Raw genomic sequence first — 13,461 nt, forward strand, 5'->3', positions numbered from 1 at the left:
CATAGGCATTGAAAGCATAAAAGCATGGAGAAAGAGGCTAAACAAACAAACATGCGAAAGCAGAAACAAAACAAACAAACAAAAAAAATAGGGTTTCTAGGTAACGGCATCACGCACGCTAAAACAGGCATGCAAATGCATAATCAAGCTTGCGTGTGCAAGCTAGATCATGTGTACGCAAATCCTCGCCCAGAAAACCTAAAAATGCAGAAACAGAGCAAAACTTTAAAACAACAATTTTAACAACCTAACATGCATTTTAAGCATACGCAAACTTAAACTTAACCAAGAGAGGCATATTAAAACATATTATAACAAGCAATAAAGCAAGCAGGAGGATTTAAAGGTAGAAAATAAAATAAAAGGAAAAAGAAAGGTTTAGACTAGATACCTCACACCATACATCTCATTCTTAATTTTACAGTTCATCCAATTAAAATAATATATTTTCTACTAACACCAATAACAGTAATTAAACCCAAAACACCATCATCTCATGACCAAACCCACCACTGCCCCAAAAATCCAAAACCAAATTCGCCTTTGACCCAACAACAACCCACACTAACACTAACTATCCTCTCTAGCCACAATAACCACCAAAATTGTTGCCATCAAAACCTAAAATGAAACCCAACAACACTAGCATTGATGACCCACCCCAGCCATGACGACTATCACAACAATTTAGATCTAAAAGGTGCTGCCTAGAAAATGAGGAAGAGGATGGAGGAGGGAGAGTGCGAGAATGGACGATGATGACCCACCCACCAACACTAGCATTGACGACGACAATGATCCTACAACGACGATGCTTGCAATCCGACTACAACGAGAGAGAGAGAGAGAGAGAGAGAGAGAGAGAGAGAGAGAGAGAGAGAGAGAGAGAAGAAATCATATATATATATATATATATGTTGTTGTATAATGTCTTTTAAATATAGATGATATTGTAGCAATATGTAAAAATTTGAAGAGTGGTGCATATTGAATGATTATTCATCATCTAAAATGAATTTATTTTTATATTGCATAACCCATTGAGAATGCTTTTATATTAATATATGCTAAAAACAACATAGTGAATAACTCATAAAAACATCATTGGTGTGGTTGCCTTAGCTTTAATGAGACCTTTTTTCATTTTACCCGTTAAGTTTCATTATCTACTCACCGTTTCACATAAGATGTATATATTAAAACAAAAAACTTCCATTAAGAAGAAAAGCATCGGTAAGACATAGGGAAAAGATGAGAAATTTGAGAAGAAAAACGCTCGTAAGGCGTTTGAAAAAATTGTTTAGTATTATTGTTACTACCGTTGGTGTGGCTTGATTCCTAGACTTTTTCACTATTTGACAAAAAAAAAAAAAAAAAAAAAAAAAGACATACAAAAAAATCAATTGCCTAAACTATTGGGAATTTAGAGGAGTAATATAAAGAAATAACAAAATGATCCAGTACACAAATAGAAAATTTGATTGACTTGGATGTACACTTGAATGTTATCTTTAGACAATATTTGCCCCACAAATTTATCCTTAGGATACAACCAAGTTTATTAGATTCTCTAAATAGCAATTTTAAAGAAGACCTACAAATTTCTTGTATTTCTAAGAAAGATGAAAGAAAATAAGTTGAGAATAAGTTATCAAATGAATATAAACTACTATTTATACTTAAAGGATTGTGACCTTTCAATAGACATATTTTCATTCAGTATGTACATTTTTAGTCAATAGACACATTTTCAATCAATAGACACATTTTCATTCAGTAGATACATTTTTCGTTTAATAGGCACCTTTAATATATATCTAATACAAAGAGTTATAACCTTTCATTAAGTACTTTTTGGTATATCTAATTTAAAGGGTTATAACATTTCAATAGACATGTTTTGGAGTGTGTATATATATGCGTGTGTATATATATATATATATATATATTAATCTATCTTGTATATAGACATGTTTTGCAATGTCGTTTTATTTATTAGTTTTTTTCCTTTTTTTTGAAAAAAAGAAAAAAACGACATTGCAAAACTAATAAATAAAACGACATTGCTTTCTTATTTCTTTTGATATTAATTTTTTTTATTTATTAACTTCATGCATTTTTGCTTACTATTTTAACTCAAAAATAATGATTTTTTTTAATTTTTTTTTCTTCTCGAAACTCATCTAGTAATTGTTTTTACACTATTTACTGACGTCTTTACCATGGTTTCTTCGTACGTTGATCCTAAAAGGTAACCTAGTTCTCCAATTCTCCTCTTCTACCCAATCAAAATAGGCATCAATCCTTCTTTTCCCTTGCTTCTCAATTCCTTTTCTATTCTTTCCTTCCAACCAACCAATCACATTCGCACCTATGGTTTCGTGTGTAAAGTGCCATGGCATTGTTGTTTAGGACAATCCTATTGATTACCCTATAAATAATGCAAATTAAATTGTAGTTTTTAAGAAAGTGATTTCTAAACAATAAACACCAAAATTTGAAGTCATGGACCCCCAGGCCAACCCTGCCGCTGAGCTCAGTATGTTCTCTTTCCCTTTCCCTTTCCAAGATTATTATTTGACTCTATTATTTTTGTTTCTTATTTATTTCATTTAAATATTCTAATAATACAAGATCAAGATTGTCATTCTCCCTAAACCCCGTGCAAACTGCAAACACATCAAACAAATGAATAATATTTCAAATTTGCTCTTTAAAAAAAATGGAAAAAGGAATGATATCTCAACTACAGCTAGATCGACATCAAATTTTTCCTAGATTTTTACACATTAATTTTTTTTAAAAATTTAATACACACCTCTTTAAAATGTTTAATGTAGAACAAAAATCAACCTAAACATAAGCACAATCAAACACCACACCCCAACCATAGCCAACCACCACACCCACCCTCTACCACAACCAAAACCACCTCCACTGCCATCACAATCACAATCACAACCACAACCAATCCAAAAATCAATCTCATAGCCCAAAAAAAAGAAAAAAAAAAAAAAAACTCACCCACAGCACAGCAGCCATCACCACCGCCACCACTGCCAAATCCATACCCACAAAACCCAAACAGACCGGACTCCACCACCAAACAGACCAGACTCCGCCACCTAATGACCCACCAAAACCCAAACCCACACAACCCACTCACCGATTTCCACAGCCCAGCAACCACCGTGACCCACACCTCAACCTCGACCACAAACGCCGATGTCCACCACAGACGCTGATCTCCACAAATCCACACCCTCCACCACGCCGATCTGAGAGAGATGGACCGAGACAGAGAAAGGAGATAACAAAACAGAGAGTGGGGAGAGAGGAAGAGATGAGAGAAAAAAGTAAAGGGAGAGAGATAGAGAGAGAGGGTGAGGCTGAGATATCGGACTTCAGAGAGCAAACTGAGATGTGGGTCCGGGTGAAAAAATAAAAAATATTAAACAAGTTTGCAACTCAGCTACAAATTTTTATGAAATAGGAACCCGGATGAAGCATGATTTTTTTATGGGTTTGGTGACTAAATAGTAATTTGGAGGTTTTTACACCCCAATACTAATGCTCTAAGAGTGCTACAGGAAAAAAATAAAAAAATAAGTAAAATAATTTAGAAAAACTAACAACAACAAAAGGACTACTATTGGCCTCTTTTTCCCCAATAGAGAAAGAAGGGAAAAAAAAAAAAAAAAAAAAACTATATGAAAGTTGTTTTTGAGCAAATTTTAAACTTTTGAAGGTGTTTTTCCATAATTTTGAGGCATATCATGGTTATTTGAATTTTTGAAGAGCTACTATCTTCATCATTTCAATTTTTCTTAGTTGATGGTTTTAAGGAAATTTCAATAATAGTAGAAGTTTTTAAGATATTTTGGTCTTTAAAATTTTGAGGGTATTTTTATCACATTAAATATTTCCGTGACATTTTTGGCTATTTTAGAACTTATGATGAGAGAATTTTGATCATTATAAAGGTTTCAGGTGAGGGTTTAAGGGTGTTTCAGTCGTCTTGAAAACGTTGGGAGCATTTTGAGAGAATTTTTGTTACTTCTACTATTAGAAGTTTTCAATAATAATAGAAGTTTTAAAGATATTTTGGTCTTTAAAATTTTGAGGGTATTTTTATCACATTAGATATTTCCGTGGCTTTTTGGTCATTTTGAACTTATGAGAACATTTTGATCATTATAAAGGTTTTAGGTAAGGGTTTAAGGGTATTTTAGTCGTCTTGAAAATGTTGGGAACATTTTGAGAGTAATTTTGTTACTTTAGAAGTTTTTCTAAGGTATTTTGGTCATTATAGAAGTTTTGTGCGCATTTCAATCATTATAAATGTTTATGCAAGGTTTTGGGTATATTTTAGTCATCTTAGAAATTTTTAGGCCATTTCTATCATTTTGGAGGTTATTATGGAGTATTTATTATTATTATTTTAAAGGTTTTATAAGATATTTCAGTCATTTTCAAGTTTTTAGGGGTATATTGATTATTTACAAATTTTTGAAGTATTTCTCAATTTGGATGCTTTCATGGTGGAGTTAATATGTGGAGTTAAACGGTTCAATTTGATTTAACAAATATTTTGTATATATGTATTGCACCGCATATAAATATAAATATTTATATTTGGCATGACTCTTTCTTAATGCTATATTATTTAATAGTAATATTTTCAATCATCAACATTAGATTACAAGTTTTCTTGTTTCTCAAAAAAAAAAAAAGATTACAAGTTTTCTTTATTATTAACAAACATGTCAAATTTTGTTTTGATTGATCAATGGTATTTACTGTTTGATAATGTATTTTATGTTTGATAACGTATTTTATGTATAATTTTAAAATCCAAAAAACTTAAAGTCTATATTTTACAAACATGGATAGACTAAGAGGACAAAGGAATAAATAATTTAAAACGTGAAGAATAAATAATTTAAAAGTGAGAGATGTAATAAGTGGTGGTTCTAGGAATTTTTTTTAGAGTAGTCATTAAAAAACTTAAATTAATTAAAATTTTAATAAAAATAAAACTTGAATATATTAACATCACAAAAAAAAGCCCAAATACATAAAGTATTAAAATTTCCTTTACAAGTTTTTATATTTTGAAATCATTGTATGATATGATAACTTCACTATCAATGTTATTAGCTACATTTATTTCAATGTACACAATTAAGCAATTATTAAACTATTAATCTCTCATTCAATTACCGGCATATTGCCTAAATAAATAACAATATAAACAAAATGTATTAGCTTTTTAAAAAATATATCACATAAATCCAACAAATTCTATTAAAGACTAAAGCAAGCACTAATAGACTAACTATTTGAAAAGTATGCATTTTTTAAATAAAAAATAACAATCTTAAAATATGCCATTTGAAACACAATTTAAAAAATCACAATTAAACGTTTGATTTGGGCCTTTAGACTAATTTGTTTGTTTGAGCAATTTTTTAGAAGTGATACGTCCACAAATTTTTTGTAAAACTTACACAACAAAACCTAGGTGGTAAGTTTTTAATAATTTTAATTGAACATATCACTGAAATTATTTTTTTATCCATCAGTAGCAACCTACTACTTAAGATTTCTAATGAAAATGTTACGAAAATATTGTGAACATAGCATTTCCCACAATTTTTTGAAGAGGTAGAATTTAATTTTTAATGGGCTCAAATTGTTATTTAAGGTGTTTAAGCATTTTTTTAATAGGTACATTTAAAAAAAAATTCAAGTCAAGGTGGTCATGTGACCACCTTGAACTACACTTGGTGCCATCCCTGGATGTAATATGTCTTCAGTCATTGATTTTGTGATTATAAAACTTCTATCATTTTTTTTCTTTTTTGTTTACAATTCATGATCAACAGTAAAATCGCTTTCTGATCTATGTGATTAATTTTATGGACAATTTGATAGGAGTCTTGGTGGCGCTGAGAATATGAATTAAGTGCAATAATGAAAATACAAAGTGTGCCTTTGGATGAGCTTAATTCATCAATTTATTCCTTTCAAAAAACAAAGTCATCAATATATTTAACTTCTTCTTTTTTTGAGAATATCAATATATTTAACGTAGTTTGTTTATTTGTAAAAATTGAATTAAATCTTGAAAAATATGATATTTGAAAAGCCACATGTACGTTCCATTTTAGGATGAAAACAATAACATGTCATGATGGGTGATACAAAGGAAATATGTTGTATCATCAATCATGACATATTGTTTATTCATTTTTTAAGTTTCATTGCCCTTAATTTATGATGATTATGCTTTAGCACTGCTTGATTGAAATTATTGCCAAACTTGACCCATATCTTATTGCCCAATTGTTATTAGACAGTGTATTTAAATATTCCTAATGTATTGCAGCAATCAAAAGAACAAAAAGACATTTTCGTCCAGCGCATTACTTACTTAAAATACAGTCATACTCTTTACTACGTGATACTGGGGTGGAAAAGTATGACTCTAGTGTTTTTGAAGCCAAAGGATACAAATGGTGGGCTCTAATATAATTCTAATTCTTGGCTTTTCTATTCAATTATAAATGTTTACTTCTAATGTAGTGAGTTTTATTTTGCAGGAGGTTGTCTATTTATCCAAAAGGAAACGAGAAAATGAATGGAAGTGGTCACATCTCAATTTACTTGGCAATTGTTGACACCGAAAAGTACACTCTTGGCTGGGAAATTTATGTTAGCTTCAAATTGTTCCTGTTCGATCAAATACAAGACAAGTTCTTGACCATTCAAGGTTTGCTCTCTCATAGTTTCTCATGGTTTATATATATATACACACACATGCATATTCATCTTTTATGATTGTAGTTTGGTATAAGTTGTTAAATTACTGATTTTCTCATAAACTTAAACGATAGGAGGTGGTAAATATATTCACATGTTGGACACCTAAGCTACTATTGAGTAAGGACTCAACACATGAAAATTTAAATAGAATGTGAAGAAGTCACAGGGAAAATTTAAACTTAGGACTTTCTATTCTGATACCATTTAAAATTTTCAATTCTCTTAAAAACTAATCTAACTTATCTTTTTTTGTGTGTGTAGATTTTGATGGGGTAGTTAGAAGATTCCATGATATCAAGACTGAATGGGGTTTTCACAAATTTCTAGACCTTAAATCTTTCGAAGATCTTTCTCAAGGATATCTTGTCAATGATTGTTGCGTATTTGGTGCTGAGCTTTTTGTTCATGAACGCAATGCCAAACGGGAGTTTCTTACTATGATAAGAGAGCCCCTTAACCGTACTATGACTTGGAAGATTGAAAACTTTTCATCACTAGATAAAGTGACATATTATTCTCGAATATTTCAAGTTGGCAATGTGAAATGGTATTAATTTTTATTATTATAAGTTGAACTTTTATTGTTGTAAACAAAAAAGGAAAGTTTCCTTTTTGAAACTTAAAACCTATTGTTTTTAACTCTTTTTATTGAATCCATGCAGGAAATTACTGGTTTATCCCAAAGGAATTTATAATGGAGAAATCAAAACAATATCTCTCTGCCTCTTTTGTTGTGATTGTGTTCTACCTGAGCAAAAGTTTTTTGCAGAATTCAAGATACGTATAAAGGACCAAATTAACATGGAAAATCACGTGGAAAAAACAGGTATGTATGCTTATATGTGTGTGTGTGCGCACACACGTGCCTCCCGTTCTCTTTCACCTTGTTTTGTTCCTATGTAATTTTTGCCTTAATTTTTTTGTCTTGTTTTGTTTCTTACAGAAAAACATTGGTTCACTACCTCTTCAAATGAATGGGGTTTCCCACACTTTATGCCTCTTAAGGATCTCCAAGATGCGTCCAAGGGACTTCTTATGAATGATGCTTTAGTTGTAGAAGGAGAAATAATAGTTATGTCTAATGTTAAGTGATTCCCTAAAATGGTTGTCTAAGAAATTATAGCAAAAACTATACTTTAAATATTGTAAAAACGCATCTTTATCTTGGAATTTCATTTGGGGATGTTATGGGATTATTATTATTATTATTATTATTGTAATTGCAAAGATGTCAATATTAAAAAAGTTTAAATTTGTTTTCTTTATTTTGAAGCTTGTGCATGCACTCACATGCGTGCATGCGCTTTGTATACATAAATACACACATTTATGTATATAAATGTGTGTGTGCATATATATAAATATATAAATGTATATATATATTTTATTTATTTATATTATGTAATTATGTATGTATGCATACATGTATGTATGTATTCTCTAAATCATCTTAGTAGTATTTAATAACTAATAAGTGTGTATTTATAAAAGTTAAGTTCATTTTTATAGGATAAGATTTTATTTCAAAGTAATACTTGTGGGGCCTGAAATTTGAAATCCTGGCCCACTTCACATTAAGGGCCCAAAGCCCAAGCCGAGGAGCCCCACTGGCGAGGAGGTATGATGAGAACCCCTTAATGGTCCAAGAATGTGGCCGAGGACAACCTCACGCTCAACACCTCTCAAAAACGCCTGAAGAAAAGGACAAACTCAGTACAAGAACAGCACAAACGAGAAAGCTGCCAACGCCATAACGTGGAGCCCAGCACCTGACAAGCCCATACCCCATACCATGCTATCCAGCTTTTCCCAACCACTCTGACGTGAGGATTGATAGGACGAGTAATTGCCCCAAACAAGGAGAAACTAACACGTGGATGAAGAAGGAGAATTGAATACTAGTATAAAAGGGAAAAAAGAGCTAAAAAGAGGGGGACCCAGAAAAGGAAGGAAAAAAGGAGGAAGAATGGTGAGAAGATACTGCTCCTCGGACTAGTTCTGAGGAGTCAGAACTTTCAAACCACATCCGTGTAAGGCTAAGCTATACAGGCCAAATCCACTTTCTTATGGGCTTCTATGTAACTCATGACTAAAACCGCCGTCCAACGACCAAGGCCCAGCCTTTCCATCCCACTCTCTATGAATTATATTGTTCGGGCCTTTCACATACGAGTCCAACGTCATTCTTGGGTCGTTAAAAATCGTGGCACTACAATACTATTTCATAAAATTATAGATTTAATATTTTATCATACTTATAATTGGTATATGCTTTGACTCAAATTATACCCGGTATTAATTTTGTTAAAATTAAATCTCTTAGTATCTTTATATTAAATTTTTAAATCAAATATTCTTTCAATATTTATCATACACATCAAATTTTATATCAATCAAATGTGTTTTACTATTCAATCAATAAATTATGCAATAATTCAATAAAAAAAATTCAATAATACATTTTTATAACACAAAAAATATAAAACCAGAACTCTATATAAATGAGATGATTTTTTATCTTCTTATTTTTTTGAAGAGCTCCACAATATGTATAATTGAACTCCACGATGTATATGGAAGTATATCATCAGTGAAAGGGTAAGCCAAATGTCATGCCCTAACAAGTAATTTATAGGCAATTGGTTTTTATGGCTACCAAATCAACAATGAAGGAAATTTGGTCTTTAGCTAGCAACTTATATACATAAATACACACATGTATGTATAGAAATGTGCACACACACACATATATATTATTTAATTATGTATGTATACATGTATGCTCTAAATCATCTCAGTAGTACATAATAACTAATAAGTGTGTATATATAAAAGTTAAGTTCATCTTTTATATGATATAATTTTATTTCAATGTAATAATATTTCATAAGTTATTATAGATCTAATATTTTATCATACTCATAATTGGTATACGCTTTGACTCAAGTTATACCCGGTATTAATTTTATTAAAATTAAATCTCTTAGTTTCTTTATATTAAATTTTTAAATCAAATATTCTTTGAATATTTATCATATACATCAAATTTGATATCAATCAAATGTGTTTTACTATTCAATCAATATATTATGCAATAATTCAATAAAAAATTTAATCAATAATATATTTTTATAACGCAAAAAATATAAAACCCGAACTATATGTAAATGAGATGATTTTTTATATTCTTATTTTTTGAAGAGCTCCACAATATGTATAACTGAACTCCACAATGTATTTGGAAGTATATTATTAGTGAAAGGGTAAGCCAAATGTCATGCCCTAACAAGCAATTTATAGGTAATTGGTTTATTATGGCTACCAAATCAACAATGAAGGAAATTTGGTCTTTAGCTAGCAATTTATATACATAAATACACACATGTATGTATATAAATGTGTGTGTGCATATATATATATATATATATTATGTAATTATGTATGCATACATGTATGCTCTAAATCATCTCAGTAGTACATAATAACTAATAAGTGTGTATTTATAAAAGTTAAGTTCATCTTTTATATGATATAACTTTATTTCAATGTAATACTATTTCATAATTTATTATAGATTTGATATTTTATCATACTCATAATTGGTATACGCTTTGAATCAAGTTATACCTAGTATTAATTTTGTTAAAATTAAATCCCTTAGTATCTTTATATTAAATTTTTAAATCAAATATTCTTTCAATATTTATCATACACATCAAATTTGATATCAATAAAATGTGTTTTACTATTCAATCAATAAATTATGCAATAATTCAATAAAAAATTTATGAAATAATACATTTTTATAACGTAAAAAATATATAAAACCAAAACTATATATAAATGAGATGATTTTTTATCTTCTTATTTTTTGAATAGCTCCACAATATGTATAATTGAACTTTACGATATATATGGAAGTATATCATCAGTGAAAGGGTAAGCCAAATGTCATGCCCTAACAAGTAATTTATAGGCAATTGGTTTATTATGACTACCAAATCGACAATACTAGTTGTTAACCCGTGCTTCACATGGTTCTTTTTTTTTTTTTTTTTTAATAATTTATAAAATTTTAAATATTATAAGTAGATGTAATTTTTTTTAAATTAATTATTTTAAATGGTATCATCTATTATTATATAAAGAATTTTTTTTATTATTATTTCATGTAATCCTCTATTTAATTTGTAGCTAAACTTTTTTTTCTTGTGAGAAGAAGCTAAACTTGATTGCCGTTGAAAAGGTAAGTTGTAAATGTTAGAATGTGAGATATTATTAAGTGCACTTAAAAGACCAGATTGGTGATACTTAGTGGTCTTCCCACTCAATCGTATAATGCATAGTAGTCAATATTGCTATATAATAAAATTTACTTTTATTTTTTCTTGTGCTACAAATATTAGTTTTGATCAATGTTGACGCCATAATAATAAGAGCATTATCATTAGGTGTGCCAAATGCCAAATATTTGGCATTTGGCACACCAAACACCAAAAAACCCTTCTCATAAGGTGTTCTAAATCCTATAAATTTTGACACACATGAACAGTACCATTCCATCTTTGGAACGATACGAACAGATGTACTAAAAAAAATATTTTTTATTCATTTCCTCTCTTCTTTTATTACTTTTCTTTCTTCTCTCTCTTACTTTTTTCTTCTTTCTTCCTCCACCTGTTCCTTATCTCCTGTCACTCCATCTTCCCTTTCTCTTCTTTTTTTTTTTTTTTTTAATAAGTAATAAGGATTTATTGATAACGAAAAGAGAGAGACACCCAAGTACATAGAAAGTATACAAGACACATATCACATACAGAAATTACATAAATCAAGAAAATCCAAAAAAGAAGAAAAATGATGGTTTCTCCACACTGAGAACTAGTCCATTAAGGTTCTGAAAAAAAGAAGCTTGAAATCAGGCATAGAACGCTTATTGTCTTCAAAACACCTACTATTTCTTTCCTTCCAAATACACCACATCAAATAATGAGGAACAACCATCCATATATCTCCATTGCGATGGTGACCAAATAGACCTTGCCAGCAAGCAAACAGCTTAACAACAGACATTGGCATAACCCAACAAACTCCAAATAAACCAAAAACCATATCCCACAACTCCAGAGCAACTAGACAATGAAGGAATAGATGGCTCCAGCATCTTCACCACATGGCTTCGAGTTCTTTTTTTTTTTTTTTTGCCTTTTTTCTTTTTTTCGTTCACTTTCTCTGCACCTCTTTCTCTCTCTCTCTCTCTCTCTCTCTCTCTTTTCCTATCATTATCTCTCTCTCTCTCTCTCTCTCTCTCTCTCTCTCTTTCTCTCTCTCTCTCTCTCTCTCTCTCTCTCTCTCTCTCTCTCTCTCTCTCTTGTCCGCAGCCCTTGTTCGATCCCATTTACGATGACTCACTTGGTAATGACCGAGTCTTTGTCCGCATCGACAATAATCCTATCTCCGTCTTTACAGACTCTGACGAGTACAAAGAAGAAGGTGATTCAAATTTGATATTCGCAGATGCGCTGGAAGGACTCTGGTGGCGGGGTCGTCGAGGAAATCGTTGCCGGAGAGCATAAGGAATGAGATTTTTGAGCTAGGTTGTGGGTTTATTTGATTTGGGATGGGTTTTGAGGTTTGTGAATGTGGTGGGTTGTTGTGGATTTTTTTTTCCTGCTTGCACAACAAGAATTATGAAATCAGAAATTCCAGATCTAATTACACGCATATCCTTGATTATTTGTGTAGGATTTCTTTTCTCACAACCCTAGCCATATATAAGGATTATTTTAAAAGTCGTCACAAGTGATGCAAGGTGTTGAAAACAAAATACACGCATATTGTGACTGAAAGCAGAAATTTCTCTAATTCATCTTTCTCTCTGTAGAAGCTACTGTGTCTTTACGCTAAGGGTTTTGTGACCAAGGAGCTTCTTGATCTTCATTGTTGATGAACTGAAGAACTTTGCAGCTAACATCTTTCTCAAGTTAGTGTGTTAGTCATGCATTGGGTTCCGTGCATTATTGGTAGTCACGTACTGGGATTTGTGCATCGAACGAAGAGATTGTCGCTGCAATACAAGTCCAATTGGGTATTGGGGTAAAGGTTCAACTGTAGGTTGGTACTGGGTATTGGAATTCCTTTTACTTATAACCGCTTGTTATTGATAATAATGGATTCTCAGGAGTGGTGATCTTAAATTCACCTCGTGGGGTTTTGCCTCGGTGATTTTCCCCATTCGTAAACAAATCACCTGTGGTCAAATTTATTTTCCGCTGCATTTAGTTATTTGGTGATTTGTTTGTGCTATCACGCCTATCACATGTTAAATTGACTTAATTAATTAATTAATTTGCCAAAGGGGTCAATTCATTTTTGCCCTATCAGAAAAGATTATTACAAATTAGTTGTACTTTTCTTTAGTTGCTTTATAACTTCTTTGGATAAAGTTATGTTAATAACAACTTCTTCTTTGTGGGTTTTTTATTTTATTTTAATTACAATGATTTTTTAGATAAACATAACATATTATTTGTTCTTATCAACCTTTATTCTATTGTTTTATCACTTCTTAGGATAAATTTGTTTTGTTATTTGTGGATTTAAAAAAAAAAAATCATATCCTATTTCCTTACA

At 30.8% G+C, this 13,461-nt stretch overlaps 1 protein-coding gene across 2 annotated transcripts in view; it reads left to right on the top strand.

Moving 5' to 3' along the window:
- Positions 1-2,475: 2,475 nt before the first annotated feature.
- Positions 2,476-13,461, top strand: part of LOC126722948 (uncharacterized) — a 57,539-nt gene continuing 46,553 nt past the window's right edge. The window contains exons 1-6 of one of the 2 annotated variants that reach the window (XM_050426112.1): positions 2,477-2,539; positions 6,392-6,521; positions 6,606-6,775; positions 7,090-7,375; positions 7,491-7,654; positions 7,772-8,014. In XM_050426112.1, coding sequence (XP_050282069.1) covers positions 2,506-2,539; positions 6,392-6,521; positions 6,606-6,775; positions 7,090-7,375; positions 7,491-7,654; positions 7,772-7,920 — 933 coding nt within the window. In that variant the 5' untranslated portion in view covers positions 2,477-2,505 and the 3' untranslated portion in view covers positions 7,921-8,014. Of the gene's footprint in view, positions 2,540-6,391; positions 6,522-6,605; positions 6,776-7,089; positions 7,376-7,490; positions 7,655-7,771; positions 8,015-13,461 lie in introns of those variants that run through there. The other variant, XM_050426114.1, reaches the window with a different exon arrangement.

This window comes from Quercus robur, chromosome 4 (genome assembly GCF_932294415.1).
Source record: "Quercus robur chromosome 4, dhQueRobu3.1, whole genome shotgun sequence".
Taxonomy (NCBI): Eukaryota; Viridiplantae; Streptophyta; class Magnoliopsida; order Fagales; family Fagaceae; genus Quercus; species Quercus robur.